Source organism: Schistocerca cancellata, chromosome 6, assembly GCF_023864275.1.
Source record: "Schistocerca cancellata isolate TAMUIC-IGC-003103 chromosome 6, iqSchCanc2.1, whole genome shotgun sequence".
NCBI lineage: Eukaryota > Metazoa > Arthropoda > Insecta > Orthoptera > Acrididae > Schistocerca > Schistocerca cancellata.
Window position 1 is genome coordinate 290,930,107 of NC_064631.1, and position 26,200 is coordinate 290,956,306.

General features: G+C 40.7%; 1 protein-coding gene across 3 annotated transcripts in view; it reads right to left on the bottom strand.

The window, feature by feature from the left end:
• Nucleotides 1–26,200, bottom strand: part of LOC126190697 (voltage-dependent calcium channel subunit alpha-2/delta-3-like) — a 398,470-nt gene that overhangs the window by 136,279 nt on the left and 235,991 nt on the right. For 2 of the 3 annotated variants that reach the window (XM_049931162.1, XM_049931161.1), the window contains exons 10-13: nucleotides 20,981–21,121; nucleotides 18,852–18,956; nucleotides 5,327–5,407; nucleotides 5,148–5,222 (exon numbers count right to left, since the gene is read on the bottom strand). In XM_049931162.1, coding sequence (XP_049787119.1) covers nucleotides 5,148–5,222; nucleotides 5,327–5,407; nucleotides 18,852–18,956; nucleotides 20,981–21,121 — 402 coding nt within the window. The remainder of the gene's footprint in view (nucleotides 1–5,147; nucleotides 5,223–5,326; nucleotides 5,408–18,851; nucleotides 18,957–20,980; nucleotides 21,122–26,200) is intronic. The other variant, XM_049931163.1, reaches the window with a different exon arrangement.

The window sequence follows — 26,200 nt, forward strand, 5'->3', positions numbered from 1 at the left end:
TCTCGGACAAACAGAAGCTAAATGATGTCAAAGTTAGCGTAAGGAGGGCTATGCGTGAAGGGTTTAGTGAATTCGAAAGTAAAATTCTATATACCGACTTGACAGAAAATCCTAGGAAGTTCTGGTCTTACTTTAAGTCAGTAAGTGGCTCAAAACAGCATATCCAGACACTCTGGGATGATGATGGCATTGAAACAGAGGATGACATGCGTAAAGCTGAAATAATAAACACCTTTTTCCAAAGCTGTTTCCCAGAGGAAACCGCACTGCAGTTCCTTCTCTAAATCCTCGCACAAACGAAAAAATGGCTGACATCAAAATAAGTGTCCAAGGAGTAGAAAAGCAACTGAAATCACTCAACAGAGGAAAGTCCACTGGACCTGACGGGATACCAATTCGATTCTACACAGAGTACGCGAAAGAAATTGCCCCCCTTCTAACAGCCATGTACCGCAAGTCTCTAGAGGAACAGAAGGTTCCAAATGATTGGAAAAGAGCACAGGTAGTCCCAGTCTTCAAGAAGGGTTGTCGAGAAGATGCGCAAAACTATAGACCTATATTTCTGACATCGATCTGTTGTAGAATTTTAGAACATGTTTTTTGCTCGTGTATCATGTCATTTCTGGAAACCCAGAACCTACTCTGTAGTAATCAACAACGTGGATTCTGGAAACAGCGATCATGTGAGATCCAACTCGCTTTATTTGTTCATGAGACCCAGAAAATATTAGATACAGACTCTCACATAGATGCCACTTTCCCTGACTTCTGGAAGGCGTTTGATACAGTTCCGCACTGTCGCCTGATAAATAAAGTAAAAGCCTATGGAATATCAGACCAGCTGTGTGGCTGGATTGAAGAGTTTTTAGCAAACAGAACACAGCATGTTGTTCTCAATGGAGAGTCGTCTACAGACAAAGTAACCTTCGGCGTGCCACGGGGGAGTGTTATGGGACCACTGTTTTTCACAATATATATAAATGACCTAGTAGATAGTATCGGAAGCTCTATGGGGCTTTTCGCGGATGATGCTGTAGTATACAGAGAAGTTGCAGCATTAGAAAGTTGCAGCGAAATGCAGGAAGATCTGCAGTGGATAGGCACTTGGTGCAGGGAGTGGCAACTGACCCTTAACATAGACAAATGTAATGTATTGAGAATACATAGAAAGAAGGATCCCTTATTGTATGATTATATGATAGCAGAACAAACACTGGTAGCAACTACTTCTGTAAAATATCTGGGAGTATGCGTGTGGAATGATTTGAAGTGGAATGATCATATAAAATTAATTATTAGTAATGTGGGTGCCAGGTTGAGATTCATTGGGAGAGTCCTTAGAAAATGTAGTCCATCAACAAAGGAGGTGGCTTACAAAACACTTGTTCGACCTAAATTTGAGTATTGCTCATCAGTGTGGGATCTGTACCAGGTCAGGTTGACAGAGGAGATAGAGAAGATCCAAAGAAGAGCAGCACATTTCGTCACAGGGTTATTTGGTAAGCGTGATAGCGTTACGGAGATGTTTAGCAAACTCAAGTGGCAGACTCTGCAAGAGAGGCGCTCTGCATCGGGATGTAGCTTGCTGTCCATATTTCGAGAGGGTGCGTTTCTGAATGAGGTATCAAATATATTGCTTCCCCCTACTTATACCTCCTGAGGAAATCATGAATGTAAAATTAGAGAGATTCGAGCGCACATGGAGGCTTTCCAGCAGTCGTTCTTCCTGCGAACCATACGCAAGTGGAACAGGAAAGGGAGGTAATGACAGTGGCACGTAAAGTGCCCTCCGCCGTACACTGTTGGGTGCGCTTGGGAATATAAATGTAGATGTAGATGTAGAAGCTCTTCTGAAGGCATTTTAATACTTCTGAAAATTAATCTTTGACATTGTACTTTGGAATGTCTTCAGTGGAATACAAATTTGAGAAGATGTTAAAGTCAATCACCCATCAATTGCAGAGTTGTTGGACAATGTCCTTTTTCAAAGTTAACTAACTGAAAAGAGACACCTCCCTCACACACACACACACACACACACACACACACACACACACACACACACAAAATTAATCCTTCAGAGACAGTTGTTATAAGATAGTGCTACCCTGCCTTGACTAGTAGTATGTGTTAATTGCCGCCTTTTGCAACTGTAATACAAGTCTTATTAAGACCAGATGCATTTTGTTTTATTTTAAAGCATCTTCAGTGGTTGCTGTAGCAATATGGTGTTTTCTCTTACGATTTAGTTTTTTAGGATCATTAACAGTTCACATGCCTTACTTATTAAAATAAAACAGCTTTTGTTCTTTTCGTTACACAGTTTTCTTCGTTGTTTATTTCATTCTTCTTCTTCTTCTTCCACTGTATTTGTTGAGTTTCTGTACACAGCACTTTCACTGCACTTAATATGCACTAGACTCTCACTAATCTGGCCCCCAGTAGTCTGGCCTCTCAGTAATCTGGCACACATTCAAAAACACGTACACAATGAATTATCATGCACAACTATGCTTAGTCAAACAATGCTTTATAAACTGTGTTTGAAATTGTAGCTTTCTGTGCATTTCGCAATCATGTCTTCTAAAAGGACACACATTATGCTAGACTTCAAGCAAAAACTTGAAATTTTAGATAAGTTAAATTGAGGTTCTTCGCAGAAAGCCATTGCTGCTGAGTTCAGTGTTAGACGAGCAACTATTTATGACATCAAAAAGAAAGAAGATGTTACTCGACAGTACTCAACACAAATGGATAATGAGTTGGGAAAACGGAAGGTTATGCAAAAGAGTGAGAATGAAGAACTGGACACAGCTGTTTATAGATAGTTGGTACAACAATGCAGTAAAGGAATTCCAGTTAGTGGCCCAATTATAAAGGAAAAAGCAGCTGCATTTAACAAACAACTTGGCAGTAGTAACTTGTTTGCAGCAAGAGAAGGTTGGCTATCAGACTGGAAGAAACAACATGGCTTTCTGCAGCTGACAGTCACCGGGGAAAGTCACTCAGCTAACGATAAGGATGTTGATGAGTTTGTAAGCAAGATACAGAAGATAATAGAGGAAGAAGATATAACTGCTGATGCCTTGTATAATGCTGATGAAACAGGACTCTTACATGATGCTTCCTTCAAAAACGAGAAGGAAGCTCATGGTTACAAGCAACAGAAACAGCGTGTAACATTAATGGCCTGTTGTAATGCAAATGAGAGTCAAACTACCGCTTATGGTGATTGGAAAATCCCAAAAATCCATGTTGTTTTCAACACACTGACATAAATACTCTACCAGTGCATTATTGCAAAGATGTATCCTCCAGTTTAATAAAGTACAGTACACTATATCCCCTATGTTTTAAAAATAAATAAAAAACAAAATAAATGAATAAAATAAATTTCACACACTCAGTAATTCAGTACCCATATGTGCCAGGAATGGCCGGATTAGTGAGAGTCTAGAGTATTCACATTCCTGTGTTGGTACGTATTAGTGTCTTTGTGCCATTTTGCTTATTTTGTTCTGCTATTGTAGGATGCATTCATCTTTCGTTTGTTTTGGTAGTGGTGGAAACATCTGCTGTCGCCCTATGAGTTTCATATTTTCTGATTGGGGGGGTGGGGGGGGGATATTATTTTTTATTTTACAATTGAGGGGATTATCTCCTTGTGTGTGTGTGTGTGTGTGTGTGTGTGTGTGTGTGTGTGTGTGTGTGTGAAGGGAGCTAACATGTCCTAGCTTCAGTGTGTGTGAGTTATTGCTTTATTGCGATACAGTGGGGGATGATCTAATGTTGGGACATTGCCTAGTTTATGATATTATTTTGGGGTGCCTCCTTTCTCATCACGACTCCCCCCCCCCCCCCCTCTCTCTCTCTCTCTCTCTCTCTCTCTCTCTCTCTCACTCACTCACTCACTCACTCACACACACTCCCCCCCTCCCCTCCCCTCCTCCATCCCTCCGCCCCTCTCTCCTAGTTGGAAAAAATAAACATGCACCCTTCCATCACCACCAAAACAAACAAAACACGAACGCATCTCACAACAACAGTAGGAAAGATGTGAAATGGTGAGAGGAGAGTGGTACTTACCAACACAGAAATGTGAATATATTAAGTGCAGTGAAAGTGCTGTGTGCAAGAACCCAACACATAGATTTGGAAACGGAAGAAGAATGCAATAAACGACAAAAAAACTGTGAGTAATGAAAAGAATAAAAACTGTTTATAATAATAAGTAAAGCATCTGAACTGTTAATGATCACAACAGACAAACTTGTAAGAGAAAAAACCATATCGTTATAGTGACCACTAAAGATAAGACTTTTATTACAGTTCCAAAAAGCAGCAATTGACCTATACAACTTGTATATGGGCCACTGCTGTAAAAAGAGGCCAAAAAACAAAGAAGGCAATATGTATCTGTCATGATATTCTATCATGTGTAGCATGTTCGCTCTGAAGCATACCACTTTGTTTCCTTTGTTGAGCAGATGTATATTAACTGTATCACTGTATAATATTGTCATTTAGCAGATAACAAAAAGGCTTTCCAATAGGTGTTGAAGAATCTGATGATCACCTCCCTCATGCACATTTTAATATTCCATGTTTTATGACATTTTTTTCATTGCGTCTCCTGCAGTGAGTGTTGGAATAATGAAAATCCAATCCATTCTGCACACACGATGATCTTGAGTCCCAAGTGCTTTTTCATCAGTATAACAACTTGAGTGATACAGCAACTGTTTCACAATTTTCCATTTGCAAATATTACTACACCCATCCTTATGGGCCATATCACTAACACAGAACAGAAATAAAGAAAGTCATCATATAAAACTCCCTGTAATTAATTATTCAAGAATCTAATTTCCAATCTCTGATGGAACTGGTGGTAACCTCTAAGATTTACTCAAAATTTTAATCCTGTAAAGTAGCTTTACCAAGTACATTTATTTCTAAAACTGTGTTCCATTACATATTTATAAAACTCTTAACATTTTTTAAGTTGCAAATATAAAAAAATGAAGACAGTATACAACTTTGCACATTCCTTGTAGAGAAATAGTTACATTTCTTATTAAGTTAGCTGTAATACATCATACTGGTATCCCCGTGAGACTACAAAAGTGTTATGTCCTAATACTCACCACTGGGCGAAGGTCAGGATGAAGTAAAACATAACCATTGTTTGTAACTATGAAAGCATAGCCATTGACACCAATCTGTAAACAAAAGAGGTATTGTATGTATAGGCTAACTTTACTTAATGCTGACAAAATAAATACCGAGATGTAAAACCAACTACTTTTCAATATCAAATTCTTACTTTGTAAGGCATTGTGAGTTTCTCAATTTCAGGAATAGGAACATCAATCCCTGCAATACCAAGAAGAGAAGGAGCTTCTGTCTGAAACAGAAAGGAAACTGATGTCAGAAATACTCTCCTTCAGTTTTTATAAGGGTAGTTTTTCATTTAATTTCTGCTATGGTCTTACTCTATTTATTTTCTCCTTCCTCTCCTCTCATTTCCCATAAGTGTTCAAAATTTCATTCTACAAATCCGTATTCCATGCACAATGAAGCCTTTTTCTTATCCTTAGCATTTCACATTGCATTTACTCTGCTGAAATCACTAGGGGAACAATGCAACAATTTATCTTTAAGGTTTTTGGGAGCCCTATGAATACACTGTAGAAACATTTAATCTAAATCTCAGGCAAAAATTCGAAAATTTTGACACTTTACAAAACATTCCCTAGAACATTATTTATTCTTTCTTGCACAACATGGTGCATAAATTATCTGTGTGTGACACTTAGAAGTATTTTATTTTTAATTTTCTGGACTTACATGTGTATCTCTGAAATCACAAAATTTCGGACCTGCATCTGTTTATATTTGAATATCTCGGAAACTATTCTTTATAGAAGGCTGTGATTTTCATCTATGGACAGAAAATATGTGGCACTCCATGTCATTCACACTGCTGTATTGTCTGTTGCTTGGTAATTGTTTGTATGCTTTGAGTGAAACACATCGAAAAACTCGGTTGCCTCAATTACAACTGTAGATACAGACAAAGTAATTGGTTTTGAGGCACTTACAAAACATTGCTATAGCTACTGTGAGAAAAATGGAAAAAAATGAACATGAAAACTGTCAGAAAAATTATGATGGAACCAGTGGAGGAATGGAAACTGATGCCACAACGAAAATGTTTAGCTGATCACTGCAGGAAAGGGGTGTCCGATACACACAGTATCTTTGGGATGGAGATTCTAAAGTGTATAAGTGTCTTGTTGAAGCAAATCCATATGGAAATATTGTGATAAAGAAACTGGAATGCACTGGGCATGTGCAAAACAGGATGGGCACATGTCTCAGAAAATTAAAACAAACCCTTCACACCACTGTACTGTCTGATGGCAAGTCACTTAGAGGGTGGAAGACTGATAAAACAATAAATCAGCTTTAGCAGTATTATGGAACTGCCATCAAAAATAACGGAAATGAGGAAAGCAGTCTGGGTCTCATACTTCCACAAACTTGCAACCAACAGAAAACTAATACATTCACTCTGCCCATCTGGACCTGAATCATGGTGCAAATTATGGAAGGCTGAAGTTTCAGGAGTGTCTTTTGAACACAAGAACTCTATTCCTGAAGCCGATAGGGAAGCAATCAAACCAATTTACAGGGACTCCCTTTAACATGCCATTTTCACTTCATGATGATCTTTCTGACAATATCTGGTATATATGTCTTAGCAATGGTTTCTTCCATGGTGTACAGAGAGCACTTGATGAATATTGTAGAAAATGTTGATTCTTAAGATGGCATCAACTGCATTAGGAGTGATATTTCACATGGATGTTATTTATTTGTGTGCGTGCTTATGTATGTATGTATGCATTATATTCCATTAACAACAATGACACATTTATTTTCCTATACATCAAAATGAAAACTGCTTCTGGATACATACAACTTTTTATCATCATCAGCTTTATCGTCATATGCATCAGTTACAACAACAAAATTGTTTTCTATATATGACAAAAAAAAGTATGTGCAAATATATTTGCTAAATAAACATTAAATGGCCCAGACTATACAGAGATGTCCAAAGACTCAATCCAGTGAAGCATACATGCTTCATACGACTCTTGATACCATCAGGGAAATGTCTGTTAGCCACTAATTTACAATGTGGCTCATTTTCTGAAAATCAGCACACTTACAGGTACTTTAGTGCAAAAGCCCCACTTGTGCATTTGTAATTGCATTTACCTTCTCCAGTCAGGAATTTCTTGAGAGGTACTCACACCTCGATAGGATGATGAAAGCCTGGAACTTTAACAGTTAGATTGTCAGTAAGTTTGTAGTTCCTGGTTTTTATGGCTTAGCACTCAAGTTTCCATCGACTGTTCCAGTTGTATCCAGTAAAGAGCATTTGGACTCCTCCTCCACCTGTTGATCATCTGGATTTGAGACATTTTCTAGAAAGCACGAGTAAACCTCTATGAAGAGGAATTGACTCATTTTTAGAAGGTTGTAGATACTCATCTTTCCACAAAAAAGAACTGGAAAAATGTTTGATAGTACTGACAGTAGATCTGACTGCACCATTAATGGTTCTCATAGCCATATTCAAACCAATATCAACTTCCTTCACATGAGCACAGTGGAGCTAAACTGGTATGCAATATTCTTCCGCAGAGTATACCAACGCAAAGGATGCTCCTTGACGAACTGAAGTATTTTAACCACATGTACTACATGACAGTTTTGTCACCAGGTTCATTTGTGTTTGTACCTTTCTTACTACAGGGAAAGGTTGTTGTGTTATATCACCAGTCTGTCTAATGTGAGACCAACGTATTCTGGCTTATCAAATTATCTGTGCCCAGATGACCAAACAGTGGGTTAATCTTTGCTGATGTTAATCAGTTAGAGAGGTGAAAGAGACATACTTACATTTCAGAAACATTAGATCTATGGCAGCATGTCTTAAAATATTCACAAATTTAATAAGGATGTCTGTTACATGTCATACACATTCAGAAATATCTTCACTCTGATGAAATTGCAAGGTCATCTGCATATTGAAATTTATGGCATGTCAAGTGTGGAGGGTCTGCTGTGAAGAGATTGAGTAACACCAGAGCAAGAACAGTGTCCTGAACAAGCCATCATTTAGTAAATGTCATCAGCTTTTCTTTTCACCTTGATGTACTTTAAACTGCCAATCCCTCAATATGTTGCTTAAGAAGTTACCTAGAGTCTTTCGAGGTATTTTACTCAGAAATTTAAATAAGATCCTCACATCACACCTGGTCACAAGCTGCCAACAGACCAATGGAATGTACCTTGTCTAGTACCTTCCGCCGCGGAAGTCGAACACGTGGCAGAACAAATGGACGTGGTCAGCCCATAGAGGGCTCCGCTTTCGCGGCGGCTATTCCGCGCAGTGGCTCTCACGCAGCGAGGGCGCCACCGCTAAGCCACGTGCAGACAGCGCCCTATAGCCGCTCCCTCAGGTTTCGTATATAGGGACCCGCTCTGCCCTAGTCCAGCCAGTCTGGTACTCGCTCTGGATTTAGTTTCTATCTTGGCGGTACTGCATTCTGGTCATTGCTCGTTGTTGACATTTGCCTAGCTCTGGTTCTGAGTGGATTTACGTTTGGTGTTTAGTGTTGTGGTTTCCACAAGCCTCCGTTGTTTATCACTTCCTTGTTGTGTCGCTCATAGTCGGTCGTGGTTGGTTGTTGTCAGTTGTCGTTGGTCTGTCGTCCGACTCGTCCTGTGTTTACCCGGTGGTGCGTGCTCCAGCGCCAGCGGCTTCGCCGCCTGGCGGCTCCAATACGCAGCCCAAGGCGTTCCCGCTGTTGGTTGTGGTTACAACATTTGGCGACAAGGTAAACGGAATGTAGGAGTATGGAAGAGAAATTACTCACTCTCTTACAGCAACAGCAGCAGCTCATGCGACAGCAGCAGCAGCAGTTGGAGGTCTTACAGACCTCACTGCAGCTGCTCTCGGACAGGGTCAATAAGCGGGATTCCCTCCCACCCCTTTCCCCAGGTGCCCCGCTTTCCGACAAGTTCCCACGTCGGCCATCGTTCCCACCTTTCAACGACGCAAAAGAGGATTGGGAAACGTGCCTGCATCATCTGAAGCAACATTTCACAGCCTTTCAGGTATCGGATGACTCTCTGCAGTGGTCGTTGTTCTTGTCTTGGGCCTCACTGGACACGTTTTTCTTGCTCCGCAAGTTGGCACCGTTGGCCGACCCCATGGTTCTCTCCTTTCACGAGATCTGTGTGTTGCTAACTAACTATGACTCCCAGCGATACCACGTGGTTGCGTCTCGCTTGGAATTCCATCAATACTACAAGCAGCTGGGTCAGTCCTATTGTTCCTGGGTGATGGATTTGCAAGGCCTCAGCCGCAAATGCAACTTCACGTGCACCAATCAACAGTGCAAGGCGTCATATGCAGATTCGTTAATTTGGGATGTGGTCGTTCAACTGGCACCCGATCCAGAGGTCCACACTGCGGCATTAAAGTTGGACAACCCCTCGTTGGAAGACATTCTGCGTATTGCCCATTCCTTCGAAATTGCTCAAGCGGCGAACGAACGTCTCATGGCGCGGCCCCAGGTGGCAGCGGTCGAGTCCACTTCCCGCTCCACTCCTTATAGCTATCGACGGGGCGCAGTCTCCAGAGGGCACCGCCGTCGAGATTCCTCGCTGTCTGACGTCTCAATGGCGTCCGAACCACCGGTCGCCCCTCGACATCGGCCGCATGGGCCCCCTCCCGTCGTGCCCCCAGTGCTTCTCGGCCCACACTCGAGCGGACTGTCCCCATCTCTGGAAGACCTATACGCTCTGTGAGAAAGAGGGGTGCCTTCGATCTGTCTGTCGTAGCCGCTCGACACGCCCCCATCCCGCCCCTGCGGGCCAACAGGAAGCTGTCCATGCTTTACACGCAGTCGCCCCTCGGATCGACACATTGGCTCAAAAGTTATTCCTCACCCTACGCATCTTTAACGAGGACGTCCGTTTCCAGGTCGATATGGGGGCCACAGTTTCTTTGGTCAATCTGATGACGTATGCACGTCTCGGGTCTCCAGAATTGTCTCCACCCTCGCGGCGGTTGGTCGCCTACGGCGACGGTTCCATCCCTCTCCGTGGGCAGTTTTCTGTTATGGCCATCTACAAAAACATTCCCCGGCCCCTTACCCTATTTGTGGTGGACCACCCATCGGCTTCGGACATTTTTGGGCTAGATGCGTTTACATGGTTTGACTTTTCCATTCAAGACGAAGTGCAGTTCGTTTCAACTACGGTTCCATTTCAGGACCTAGACGATCTGTGCGTGTCCTTTTCCTCCTTGTTTTCGGCAGACCTGGGCTGCGCTTCTGATATCCAGGCACACATCACTTTACTGCCGAATGCACGGCCTCGCTTTTGTCAGGCTCGGCCTATTCCAGTAGCTTTGCGTGCGGCCGTCAAGCAGGAACTCTATTGGCTCCAGGCTGCGGGCGTTATCGAGCCAGTACAATCGAGTGCCTGGGCAATGCCATTAGTGGTCATCAAGAAACCCAATGGATCGCTTCGTCTTTGTGGGGGTTTGGGGCTACGGTCAACGCTCAGTCTTTGGTTGAAACTTATCCCATTCCTCGACAGGAAGACCTTCCCGCTAAACTGGCAGGTGGCGAGTACTTTTCTAAGATTGATCTGGCAGAAGCCTATCACCAATTGCCGTTGGATGAGGAATCGCAGGCCATCGTCGTCATCAACATGCCTTTCGGTCTCTATAAATACAAGCGTCTTTTGTTTGGCATTTCCTCTGCCCCTGCGATTTTCCAGCGGTATCTTGAGCAACTTACGCAACCAATACCGGCTTGTGTCAATTACCTCGATGATATCTTAGTCACGGGGCGCACGCGCCAGGAACATCTGGGCAACCTCAGTACCTTATTTCGCGCCCTGCAGGCTGCAGGTTTACGTTGTCAACTGGAGAAGTGCAGTTTTTTTCAACCATAAGTGGAGTACTTAGGACATTGGCTCAGTAAAGATGGCATTCGCCCTTCAGACCGCAATGTCGCAGCCATCGATGCCCTTCCCCATCCACAAAACTTATCCGAACTCCAGGTATTTTTGAGGAAAGTCAATTATTACTTGAAGTTCTTACCCCAAGCCACCCAATCGCACATCCCCTAAATCGCCTGAGTCACAAAGGGGTACCTTACACATGGACTTCTGCCTGCAATCAGGCTTTCACCCGCCTGAAGACGATGCTGGAATCTGCTCCTTGCCTGACGCCTTTCTCTCCGGATCGTCCCTTGGTGGTGGCGGCCGATGCCTCAGCGTATGGGATTGGGGCAGTCCTGGCACACAGGAATGAGGATGGGTCGGAACAACCTGTGGCATATGCATCCAAGACGTTAACCCCTGCGCAAAGGAATTACTCTCAGATCAAAAAGGAGGCTCTTGCCATTATTTTTGCAGTTCAGCAATTTCACATTTACCTGTTTGGGGTGCAGTTCACCCTCCTCACGGATCACAAGCCCTTAGTGTCGCTTTTCGGTCCACATTCGCACCTCCCAGAATCGACGGCTCAGCGTCTTCAGCGCTGGGCGTTGTTCTTGCAAAATTACACTTACACTATCCGCTATAAGCCCACCAGTCAACACACTAATGCAGATGCCTTGTCACATCTCCCAGCAGGACCCAATCCGGCATTCGACCAGCAGGAAGTCCTGTGCTTCCACATCGACTCTGCCCACTGGGAGACTTTCGATGAATTTCCTCTGACGGCCACACAAATCGCCGCTTCCACGCACAGGGACCCCATTCTGCGGCAAGTCCTCCGCTATGTGACCTCCCTACCTTACCCGACGTTTGAAAACTGACTTCAGCCCATGGCTTCACGTCTCACACAGACTTTTGGTGATGGAGGACGTCCTCCTGTTGTCCACGGACTCTGACGCCCATCGGGTGCTCATCCCTCCAGACTTACACCACTGCGTCCTGCACTTATTACACCGCGGACACTGGGGTATGTCTCGCATGAAGGCGTTGGCTCGACGACATGTCTATTGGCCAGGGATCGATGGAGACATTGAGCACCTGGTCCGTGGTTGCACAGTGTGTGTGCGTCGTCAGGCTAGTCCTCCACAATCTTTCGCGCCCTGGCCAACACCCAGCCAACCCTGGGACAGGATCCATCTCGATTTTGCAGGCCCCTTCTTAGGCTCCATGTGGCTCCTCATCATTGATGCCTATTCCAGATACCCATATGTGGTTCGCATGGCGTCCACCACCACTGATGCCACCCTCACCACCTTGGCCCAGGTGTTGGCCATTGAAGGCCTTCCTCAGACGTTGGTCACAGATAACGGGCCGCAATTCACAGCGTCCTCGTTCCAGACCTTCTGCTCTGCTAACGGTATCAAACACATTCGCTCTCCCCCCTTCCATCTTTCATCCAATGGCGCAGCGGAACGCCTGGTCCGCACTTTCAAACAGCAGCTGATGAAATCAGTGGAGCCGTCGGCCACCACCTCGGCCCTCACCTTGTTCCTAAGCACCTACTGCACTACACCGGTGGCCGGTCATAGTCCTGCCGAACTCCTTCACGGGCGACAACCTCGGACCCTCCTCCACCTGCTGACACCATACCCTTCTGGGCCCAGCTACACCCGGGGCATGGGCGTGTGGGCCCGCTCCTATGGCGGCACACCTGCATGGAGGCCCGCTACGGTGACAGCGGCTCATGGGTGGCGAGTGACGACCATACAGACACACAGAGGGCTCGAGCGTCGCCACCATAACCAACTCCGCCCTCAGGCCCCTGCCTTGATTCCTCCCCCACCGCCTTCCCTGCTTCCTGATGCGGCAACGTCCCTCAAGGTGGAGCCCTTCCCTTCAACCTCCTTCTCCTCGCCGGCTCTGCAGACACCCCTTCCGCCTTGCCGGGGTATAGAGACGCCCACTGACCCCCTGCCCTCTGGTGACACCTTGATGGATGCCGCAGACAGTCTGCCCTCCCCTCCCCCAGTGGTCCCTCCGGACATCTCACAACCTGTGCCCTCGTTCTGCCTGCCTCGGCATCGTCCAGGGCATTTCCGCCCCTATGCACCAATTTCGGGAGGGAGGCATCTAGTACCTTCCGCTGCGGAAGTCGAACACGCGGCAGAACAAATGGACGTGGTCAGCCCATAGAGGGCTCTGCCTCCAAGGTGGCTATTCCGCACAGCGGCTCTCATGCAGCGAGGGTGCCACCGCTAAAACACGTGCAGACAGCGGCCAATAGCCGCTCCCTCCGGTTTCATATACAGGGACCCGCTCTGCCCTAGTCCAGCCAGTCTGGTACTCATTCTGGATTTCATTTCTATCTCAGCGGTACTGCGTTCTGGTCGTTGTTGACATTTACCTGGCTCTGGTTCCGAGTGGATTTACATTTGGTGTTTGGTGTTGTGGTTTCCACAAGCCTCCGTTGTTTATCTCTTCCCTGTTGTGTCGTTCATAGTCGGTCGTGGTCGGTTGTTGTCAGTTGTCGTTGGTCTGTCGTCCGACTCGTCCTGTGTTTACCCGGTGGTGCGTGCTCTACCGACGGCGAGTTCCCCGCCTAGCGGCTCCGATCCGCAGCCCAAGGCGTTCCCGCTGTTGGTTGCGGTTACAACACCCTGGTCTTGAATTTCTTCTGGTAATCAGTGAGGGCACTTACTCATAGCAACTTCTATGGGCTCTAAACCCAGCTTGTTCATGTGGTACCACAGAATTAATTTGACATTGTATCTTGTCCAAGATAATTCTTCCCAAGAGTTTGTCAGCAGATCTAAGTAGAGATAGTGGCCATAAGTGTCCTGCAGCTGTTCCTTTTTTCCCTGGGCATTTTGACAGCAATAATTTTAGCCCTGTTAAATTTTGCTGGTAATGTTCCTATGTGAAGAACTTTGTTAGAAAGGCAAACTAGCCACTTTTGCAATGTAGGACCACTGTGCATCAAAAATTCATGGTAGAGACCATCTGCACCTGCAGTTCTTTTACATTTCATATGGCTAAGGGCTGTCTAAAGCCCAGTGATCATAAACAGAGAGGAGAATTTTGGGCTAGGTTGTAGAGATTTCTTGACCTCAGTAGGTTCTTTCTTTACTTGCTGAACATTTGCTCCATCTGTTGCAACCTTGCAAACTTCCACTAAGTGACAAGCAATTGTATCACATGAGACTGTTGACATCTTGTGTTGTGGAAAGGGTCTTCTCCCAGCTTCTGAACCAGTGACCAAGCTTCTCTTCATGAGTGTGTGAAGTCCAAGTCCCTGGTTTCTTTGTGCTTTTTTCTCTCCTTTGGTCATTCGAGGAATTTAAGAGTGAGGCTGTTTCTTGGCAACCATTTTCCTTGAATTTACAATCTGGCTGATTTCTTGGTTCCACCTAGGAATCCTTTACAGCACCCTCTGCATATGCTGTTTTGGCAGTAGCTATGAAAGCCCTCATAAACTTTGAATACGAGTTCAGTAATGCAGAAATCTCTTCTATTGATTCATCCAATGCTTTTGAGAATTTATCCCAATCTGGTTTTTGGCAGTTCAAATGGTATATAGGAACTTATCACGCTGGAGGAATATCTAAGCTGTAGGAGCAGACACTGGGCTGATGTCAACTTCTGGGAAAGTTATGAAGGACTGTTATCATGATATTTTCTGTACCACACATAGAAGTTGACACACAGAGGTCAGGTGTGCTCACTGTAGCCCATCTTCTAGACTTGAATGCTCTCTCTTTTCTTATGTCACAATGGAGCTTTAAGTTGGTTGCTCGCACCCATTATACAAGCATTCTTCCAATTTCATCCTCTTCTGCACAATTCCATTCATGATTGTGACTGTGAAAGTTGCCTACATATATTGCAATGTATAATCTGCTGGAAGCTGTTTGGGACAAACAGTGTTTGTGTGTGACCTGTGGTAGTTTCTCATGTACACTTCACAACACTTTTGAATGGATCCATGCACTGGAATCTTTGCTCATTAAATCACGAACATTCTTACAGCCTGTCTCCTTTTAAATGAAAAAAAAGTCTTACATTTCTTTCAAAGCACAGAGTCAGAGGTTGATACATGAGTGTATTAATAATGAAAGATAAGCACTGGAGCCTTATAACTAAGCATGGTGTTGTAAAATAAAAATTCTAGCTCCAAATGCAAATGGTGGCTATTATTTTACAAGTGTCAGGATGTACAGATCACACCAGAATATACTCCAAAAAAGGTCATTAACTAAATTCAAATAGTATCCAACTTAAGAGAGAGTAATAGTGTCAGAAAGAGAGAGGAAAAGAAGCAGAAGAAGAAAGAGAAAAAAGGAAAAGAAAGTACAGTATTGTGAAACACAACTTCAGAGTCCTTGGATTCTAATGTCTGAAGAAAATGGATAAAAATAAAGTCAACCATAACTGTGATAGGTCCCATATTACAAACAAAAATATGTATGAAGAGAATAGAGAGAGAGAGTCAAAAGAGATCACTTAAAATGCAGTATCAAATCATGCCAGACACAAATATAGGCAATTCACATGTAAACTGTGAGCAAGATTGGTGTGTAGAGAGCTTAAGAATGTATTAGGGTTCCAGAATAAAAACCAATTCTCAGATTTTCCTGGCAGCTGTTTGTGACAAATATGGCACTTTTCCTTGAGTGTTTGCCAATATAGTCTGTATGGGATTTAGATGAATATTGTGCCTAACTTTCTTACAAATATTCAGTTACTCTTCTTAGTGTGATCTGTTATTGTATTCATTATAAAGACTCGTTTGAGCAGCTCTCTATGCTAGACTATCCTGTGCAAGCCTCTTCATTGCAATGTACCATATTTACCAGAGTATAAGACAACCCTGACTATAAGACTATGTGCTTTTTTTCTGGAGGCTTCTTGAGAAAAATTTATTTTTAACATATTATGACTAATCAAAACCACAAACTGTTTTCTTGATATGATGTATCTGCCTAAGAAGTTAACATTATACCTACTCTAAATTTATGTCTTTTATTGATTGTTTGCATTCTGATAATACAAGGAGAAATAAAATAACTGAAAAGACATGGTTTATATTAATTTTTGGACCATTTATCTTTTCTACATTTTTTGCTTATCAACCTTGTTGTCTGTGGTATCACTTTTTTTTATGATCATCCTAGTAGCACAGCTGTGAAAATTATATCTTTGTTGTCACAAGTATTTGGCTGTTTCTTCCAAATATTTTGCAATTTATTGGGTAGGGGCTGAGTTTGGGACCCAGGGACACAGCTCTTTTTACCCAAATACCTAATGGATTTTGCTTCTATACTGACATTACACTGTTACAATGTCCCTTGCTTACTGTCTCCCCACGCTCTCCCATTGGCTGTGTAGACTATCGTGAACATTGCAGCATGAAACACTTAAATACACCACTGGCCCCTATCTAGACTTTTACCATCTCCTGCATTAATGAATACTACTGTTGAGTATTTTAATGCCAGTTCAGTTCTGAATACAAATGGATTCAGGCAATTGCAGTCTGAATGTGGTAAATGTTCCTAAAAAGCTAAAGTACACAGTATAGATTCCCATGGTTGGCAACAGGCCATAATTTGCTGCCTGCTCACTACTCTACTCCCCACACTCATGTAGTTTTGAGCCAAGCTGGTACTGTATGACTATTCCCACCCCAATCCATCTGTAGCACTGTACTTGAGCAACTGTGAAACTGGACTGCAATATCATCCAGGTGCAAGTCAGATGTAACAGCCGGCCGGTGTTGCCGAGTGGTTCTAGGCGCTTCAGTCTGGAACCGCGCAACTGCTCTGGTCGCAGGTTCAAATCCTGCCTCAGACATGGATGTGTGTGATGTCCTTAGGTTAGTTAGGTTTAAGTAGTTCTAAGTTCCAGGGGACTGATGACCTCAGAAGTTAAGTCCCATAGTGCTCAGAGCCATTTGAACCATTTTTAAGATGTAACAACAGCAACTAATACATAAAAAAGGATTGAAATCACAATTCAGTCAAATTTTGAAACTTTCCCTTGTCCTGTGATCTACTGAAGTCTGTTGGTACAATCTCCAAGTGAGGTCTTGCTGCTCTAATTTATTCTCATGACAATTACAGTCAGTTTAATATGATTTATTTCATTTGTTAGACATTTTATTCTGGATTAATTTTTCTTCTTGTTTCATCCGAATGGAGCCATCATGTTCTAAAGCTGATTAAAAGCTGGTAATGTTTTTACCTTGTATTCTAATACATGAACAGTAACCGAATTTCTCATGTGCAACCCACTTAGTAAAACATTACAGTCTCTCATAATAAAATTAAATATTGATCAAGGTTTTTTTTAAGGATAACATTTCTTCTTTTCAATGCTACCTTTACTTAAAAAGCATCCTTAATGTTTATATATGGTATTCGCATATATGATAACTTTTATTGCAGACCTGTTCAAATACAATAGGAGTTCATAGGATGACAGAATTTAGTGTTATTTCCTCCTTTATTTCACAAAATAGTCAGATTTTAAGCAGAGCAAAAGATTGTTGTACAGGCTAGTTCATAGTTTCTCGCATAATCCCTCCATTAGTGGTGCATGAGCCAAATATCAAGGATTGTTTGAGCAATTTCACTACTGTATCGATTGCTTCAGTGTAATGGGAAATCCTGAGCCTGTTGGAATGCGAATATCATTTGCCCGACCTTGCCCTTCCAAATTTTTCAGTATAAATTTGCATGTGACCTCAATAACCAAAGCTTTATCTGTAAACTCTCTCTCTCTCTCTCTCTCTGTCTCTCTCTCTCTCTCTCTCTCTCTCTCTCTCTTTTAGACAAGTTGTGCCATCCATTTCTTTTCTCCTCAGTTCAATTCAGTACCTCTTCATTAGTTATACAAGCTACCCATCAAATCTACAGTATTCACAGATAGGTCGTATTCACTTGGTCAGGTTTTAAACACAGCACATAAGAACATTTTATAAAAAACACCACTTACAGACATTCATGCCATTAATTAGGAGCCTATAACTGTTTACCTGTTATGGAACATGTCAGTGATCAATAGCACTGCATACTCTTACTAGCTCCAATTGTCAAACAGCAGTTAAGTGGCTCAGTGGAAGAAGAGTTAACTGCAAACACTTCCCTTCCTCAAACAACAGTCAGCTTGTCACTATGCATGGCACTAACAAGCACAGTCACATACATTTCCACAACACACAATTATATAACAACACACAAGAAAGTACTAATACAAGCAAATAAAACTGAAAACTATGAGTGGCCAAAACATGAGATCAAACTACACCACTATTGGACTTGCAGGTTACGCAGATTCTACACTAATAAAATTACCACAAAGAATGAAAACATAAAAATAAAAATGAGACCTGATGTATTTTAGATGCCGTTAGCTCTTAACAATAAAACAAAAACAAGAATTCCAGCTATTGGACAAGCACTGAGCACTACCACACTACACACAGGCAGACTGCATGTCCAGTATTCCACTGGGCCTTTCTTTTTCCTAAGGTTGCCAAGTTCATTCTTCTTTTACTTTTTACAGTCTTTTTGAAAACTAATAGCTGTTTAAAATGAAACTACATAAACTCTGCAACTCAGCCTATCAGAAGAAGGGGTCCGAACAGACAAAAATACCTAATGAAAGCAGATGTTAGTGTTAGAAGTATTGCATGATTGAGAAATTCAGTACTGGCAAAGAGTGTTCCTAAGTGATGAATGGAGCCTTGAGAATCACGAAGAGAGGAAAAAAATGTTTATTGCAAAATTACTGTTATGGCAACTTCACAAATAAACCTTGTTATCTGTTGTATACTCCATTCTTCTTTCAAATGCTGGAACAGACACTGAGGTAACAAGATGGTATTCCTGGAATTTGATTTCATCTGGTTCCCATACTTTCTGAAACATAAAGAGCAACTTTTGTTATTCGGAACAATGTTTACCTTATTTAGCAGAGTCTCAAACAATAGTAATATATCAGACAAAACAATATTCCTTCCACTTAGGACTCAGAGTTGGTAATAGTTATTCGAATAGATGATGCAAAAAGCTTCTGGAGTAAAAATAAAAAGGCGATTTTTTTTTAAAATGTGCTTGCCTAATGCTTAGTAACTATTGCACTGATGTCAACAGCAGTAACAGAAGAAACAGAACAAATAATTGAAGATAGTGCTTCACATGACAGCTGATACAATAATTGGTGAGAGGGATATACTGACTGGAAACAGACTTTAACATATTTAGTATCTCTAGATCTCTTTACACATTAGATAGTCCACCTGCTTAGCTGGGTGGTAACGTGCTTGCCTTCCATGCAAGTGGGCCCGGATTCGATTCCTGGCTGCGTTGGAGGTTTTCTCTGCTCATGGACTTGGTGTTGTGTAGTCCTCATCATCATTTCATCCTCATCACCGGCATGCAAGTCGCCCAATGTGGTGTCAAATGAAATAAAACTTGCACTTGGTGGTCGAACTTCCCCGAATGAGGTCTCCCGGCTAACGATGCCATACACTCATTTCCATTTCCATGTTAGATTACTATAAAACTGCAGGTAACCAGGTGCCAAAGCAAATTCTGTGGCAGCAACAGCTTAAGCAACTATTTTGTGTCTATCCATGCCCTCTCATTGCAGCTAGTACCTGTATATGAAGCACTATCTTTCTTTCAAAATAAAATAAATAATCTTATTAGCTAGAAAAAGGCATTGCTTTGTAAGAAAAGCTAAAAAAACAAACATGGTCTGAAAGAAAAACAAATCTGTTGTATTTAGTTAACAGCAAGGATAGGATGTTAGCATCACACACTTTAATAGGCAACAAAAAACTAAATTTAAAGCAAGCTGGGGCACACTTAATGTCGTCATGCACTCTCATGAAACAAAACATTCTCTCAAAAATAAATAGTAAAATACTTAAGGTAACAGACTTTGAAAAGAAGGCTAATCTTTCTTAGATGAAAGTAGGAGAATGCTTATACATGTTACTGATTCATGTAAGTCAATGGTAACTGTCAGACTCATACAATCATTCTATATTTGCTGCAAATACTACATTTTATTTCTTTATCTCAGAGTTTTTTTTCTATGATGCTTTTTCAGTTACAATTTTACAGACTAGATGCTGTGTTTACCAGGTTGCAAAACAGCTTTGACCTCAATATACTGCCAAGCTGATCAATCTCTGGCTTACTCATAGATAAACATTATGCCACTTTCAAATTTTGTAACATTCTTAATGAAGTAACAGCCATAATTAAACAATATGGGAAATGATGTACAAAATTCTGTGGAGATTGAGATTTCTGGAGCAAGAATGTTATAGATTGGTAATCTACTCCTATGCCAGTCCAGCCTTTTCACAGTACCCCAATGAAACTTTTAGACCATGTACCAACAGTCTGGTGCCAAGAACGTAACAACTTTCTTTATTTTAAATAAGAATGTTCTGTTTCATGCATCATTCCAGAGCATATTAATGGACGAACATAAATTTTGTACCAATTAGGAATGACATTGATGTATACGTGATTTTAAAACTAATTCTACATTGATAACAATTTTAACAAATGAAACAGATCACACATTTCAAAGTAATAGTCTACAATGCCAAAGTAAATTAACATAAATGAACACCAATTACCTGGACACTTCAAAAACAGAGGTTCAGTCAATGTGATGACACACATTCTTCTACTGTGCAAGATTTATTTCCATTTCACTTTTCTTTTGTTACTTACCGACATTAGTATAGAATTCAGTTCCTGACAAAAATGCTAAATATACATGTACAAAACCATCATCCATACTACTGCTTTTTTGTCTATTCATTCCAGAAATTTTACAAGGGAGGGGTATTTACAGGGCAGTAAGTTGGGTAAGGGTTCACACTTTGAAGGTGGAAGAACACAGGGGACATAACCAATACCTTGACTACAGTCTGCTTATAAACATTGTCCTCCTCACGTTGGCTGAAATACAGTTCTTTATTTCGGAAATGTTTATCTAGCTTTTCTTTCTGTTCTAAATTTTCCATCACATCAAATAGCCATTTTGCTAGCTTTGGATCCTGTAAAAAGCACTCTAAATAATTGTCTCATAACTGTAATTATTTGTTTGTCTAACTGAGTATAATTTTTATTAGATAAAATAAAATATAGAAATAATTAAAATTTATTCACAAATCATAGCTTAGCATTTTCACTGGTAAAATGAAAATGTTAATTTTGTGTTACTTAGTGAGGAAACAACCCCAATCACAAATTGTTTAATGAAGGATCTTCCAACTGACTTACAGCACAGTGAAACTCTCTGATGCCAGTAGAAGCAAGACAGATGCTGTTACCTTCAAATCATTAGCCACTAAACTCTGTTAACTCTTCATGTTAAAAGGAACTGACAACACAGGGAGGAAAAATGGACCACTGAAACCATTAAATTTACTTTCGTGTGTATTGCAGCCTCCACCAATAAATAAGAGTTATCCCAAACTGCCCATTACAGAAATTAAAAAAAAAATCATGTCACTGAAAAAAAGTAACTCTTCTAGCTATGAAATTTCAAAAAGTACTGAAGTTTTGTGCTGCGTTGATAGACACACTCTAAGCCTGCAGTTACCTTTGTAGTCAGTTGACGAGTCAAGCTGTAATTATTGAAAGACTGAATTATGCAATGGTAAATCCAATTCATACAACTGGAGCAAGAGATCTCTAATTACACACAACACATCTGCCTCCTCCCGATTTTCTCAAAAAATTTTGAGAAGCTTTAACAGAATATTGAACCTCCCTTCTGAAAATAACCTTTCAACAATGGACCAGTTTGAATTTTGTAAAGGATTCTCTACATTCAGAAAGCAATACATTATGTCACGAACTCAACTCTGGTAGAACTAAATAACAATTATCCAACTGGCATTTTCTGTGTACTTTCCAAGGCTTTCAGTTGTGTAAATCATAATATTCTACTGGCAAAAAGTACAATATTAAAGTATGTAAGGTATTCCCCCTCAATGGATGCTGTCAAATCTCCAAAGTAGAAAACTGAGAGTCACCATAACATGTGACATCACAGGAATAAAAGTAAATTTTTGATAGGGAAACATCAAGCTTGGTGTCCTGCAAAGTTCAATACTTAACCCACTCTAGTTAATAACCTATAATTACAAATGATTTACCAGGGAAATTTTAAGACTCTTTCAAAATTGTCTCTTCATAGTACAAGTACACTGGTAATGAGCTCAACTACACCCATACCACAGACAGTCAGCAGGAAAGTAGAATTGGCTTACAACTGTTTCACAGCAAGCAATTTCTCTCTTAAGAAGACTCATATTATGCAATTCCAAATAAATCAAAATGAGATATAGGTATCAGAGGTATAGATCAGTGGACATCACTAGATGAAACTCCATGTGTAATGTTTCCAAGAAAATATGTGATGATAAACTGCAGTGGCACTGTCAAATTTATAAGTAAAGCCTGCTTTGCACTTGAGAATCTTGCCCTTGGTAGTGATGTGAAGACAAGACTGCTCACGTGCTTTGCACTTTTTCTCTCAGTACTGTCCTGCAACATGAACTACTGTAACAGTGCAGCAAAGGTCATAATGTATTTATTCTACAGAAGGGTGCAGTAAGAATATTATGTGAAGTTGATAACCAGACATCTTACAGAAGCCTCCAGGGTCTTTGGAATTTTTACATTTGCATTGCAATACACTTATTTCTTGATGCTATTTGTGATCAACAGTAAGATTAATTTAGGATGTAACACAAAATTCATACATACAATATTAGAAATAAAAATAATTTTAATATAGGCTATGCATCCCAGTCTAGGACTCAAAATGGAGTTTCATATTCTAGTGTAATAGTGTATGACAAGCTGACAACAGGCATCAGACATAAAATTGCAAATTTGAATATTCAAAAACACAGTGAAAGAATACCTTATTAGCCAATCTTGTTACAATTTATTAGAATATTTGACCTGGACAACATAAATTCCAATCAATATCAATGTTCATATTAAACAGGTTTTTAATTTTCCCAGCATATAGAAGGCTGATTGAGTTCTGTGTAAAGATATATAGTAATCAAAGTAAACAAAAATAGTAGTTGAGTAGTGCTTGAGGATGAACAGTGGCTTTTCTCAAAAGTACCTATGTTTTTGCTATAATATATGATTTAAGTTTTTTCAACAACTAATTTCAGCATCATTTTCTGGTTGAACATAACTGAGTCTTTTGACACATTTTATATCATGGGCAACCACAGCTGTAAGGACGCTATCTTGCTAAATAAAACTAAGGCAGCTGTTGACTATATATCCTCGAGTGAGCATGATTTAACAGACTTTATGAGTTTTATCCAGCCCTTGGTCTTGTTTGACATCCTTTTATTATATTATCCTCCATGTTTCTTTCTAGAATTTGAGACATTTACCATGGACATCTCCTTCATTTCACCACTTGTACTTTGAGTGCCATTCCTTTTAAGGACGTATTAATACAACTTGACAGAGAGTGATGGAGGTGTCCAATAATCTCCATGTTTCATTCTAAATGATTTGAATGTAAGTATTCTACTTACTGTGTACCTGAAATGCTTGTTCTCTTGATGTTTATTGTCTAGTTCATATACACAGTACATAAACATGATTGAAGTTACATAATTGATTTCACTGGGACCTCTTGTCAAAATTTTTAAAATTTTCCTCCAATCTCTGTTTTTTCAAGTCAGATGTACCTGATGATGTAACTTAAAGGCAGCAAATAAGTTGTATGAACAAAATGATTATTCAGCAGCTGCTGCAGTTTTGTTTACCAAGAATGAGTCATTTTGGCTAACTATAACAAGTCACTGTTGACATTTGCCAAGACTCTTATAACTATAAATATTTGCGTATGTTTCTGTATCGTTATCATTGTATATCTGCGAACTTAACAGCGAACAACTGCTCTCTTTAAAAATGAAAATACATTTGTAAGCTACAGTGCACATGTAGTTTGTGTTTTATATAATAAAATCTTGCGTAACTTCTCTGATCCAGCTTGATGTTAATTTCTTGTCCCAAAAATGCTTCCAATGCTCAAAAAATATCAGTCTTCTATGTACTGATTTATTTCATTGTTGCTTCTGAATTTCCAGGCCTCTGAGCTACTTATTGAACTTAAATTTTTCTTGACAATAATTCTTTTCAATACTTTTACTGTGTCTATATTACAGTGTTAGGCACTTACTTGCATAGAGGTGTTCTGGTTTCACCGCAGTGTTGTAATGTGTTGTTCTTGCAGTTCTTGACAAACACTTTTTACTGATAATGTTTCTTCTTTATTCCACAATGTTCACAAAACCCAAAATATGTTCTGACGTGTGCTAATATAGCAACAATGTATTGTAAACTTTATGATTACAGTATACTTCATCAGATGCTTAGGAAAGTTTGTCACTGCTCTATTTCAAACTGTTTCTGTTAAACTTAATACTGGATGATGGGCAGAAATTTAAATAAGGCAAGGAGTAACCACTCTCCATGTATCTGAGGTGCTGACTGGTCGACAGGCATAATGAAAGGATTAAAATATTGCTGAGCTTTCATACAATGTCCTCCTTCAATCCTGTCACATACATTTCCTACCCTAAAAGAGGCAAGCCCACCTGTTAAAGTTGTAAGTTGTCAGGTCACATACCACCTCTGTTGTTAACTTTTATGTAGGCAAGAACGCAAACAAGTTGCCCGCACCAACAACCTGTGGCCAAGAGCACAGTTAACCACACAGTGGTAGAGCATTTCACTGAGCACAACATGCTCCATTTTAATTGCTATTTCATGACCCAACCATCAGCAACCTGCCCCCATCCCCATCTCCACCCCCACCCCCGCCCCATGTACAAGGTTCTCTGAATTACATAGACAGAAAATGTCCTTACAACATATCTGCCAATCCCACAGTCTTCCTGCCTCAATCTACACTCTCATTTTTCTTTCTTGTGATATCCATTTTCCTCTGTTCTACCTCGCTTCACTTCTTCCAAACTCAATCTGCCAATTCATTATGAGCCATGCATGAAGTTTGCTATCTGTGACACTGCCTTATTCCTACACTGTTCCTTTGCCAGCCATCAGACACCCTACATTCCACCCCTCCCTCTCCCTCTCCGCCTCTTTTTCCTGTCACCCATTCCACCTGACACAAAGCTGCTGTTTATACATGGTCTAGCATAGCTAAAGTTGACACACAGTTAACTAAACTTATTCTGCAGTTGTATTAACACATTTAGTGGCTTTTTGTGGAACTTATAATTGAGGTTTTTATGTTTTAAACATTCAGTATTACTGTAAGGTTATTATTCCCATTATATAATTTTAGTCATCAATCCAAAAACTGGGTTGATGCAGCTTTCCCCACTAGCCTTCTTTTTGCAGGTCTCTCTGTAACTTGATAACTGCTGCATCCTACACCTACATGAATCTGTTTACTGTACCCAAGCCTTGCTCTACACATCTACATATTTTACCCACCTCCTCCACACTTCTCCCCATTACAAAGTTAACTATTCCTTAATGTTTCAGCATTTATCATATCAAATCCTTCTTATTTTAGTCATATTATGCCATAAAATTCTTTTCTTCCCACTTTGATTCACCTCTTCACTAGTTATTCCATCTACTCATCTATCCTCAGTATTCTTCTGTAATACTACACTTCTAAAACTTCTATTCTCTGCTTGCCTGTATTGTTTGTCATCCACATTTTGCTACCCTTTAAAGCTATACTCTAGCAAAATACACTATTTTCAGTGTCTCATCTCTTAACTGAATTCCCTCAGAAATAATTAACTTGATTCAACTATACTCCACCACTGAAATGTTATGGGAATGTGTAATTACACTAGAAAAATAGCAATACCACTGTTTGAAACAGATTTTTTTTCTGGTCTGTTAAATTTCTATGTGCAACTCTTCATTAATCTGCAAGTAAGTAATTGCCTTTATCAGTTCTAATCAACTGAACTTTCCAGTGATCAATCATTCCAGAAAAAAGTAAGGAAATGCTTTTTTTAATCATGTTCAGAGACTGCCATGTGTATTATTAAACTGTAAATCAGAACATAAAGAGTCACAATACTGAAGAAGTACAGACA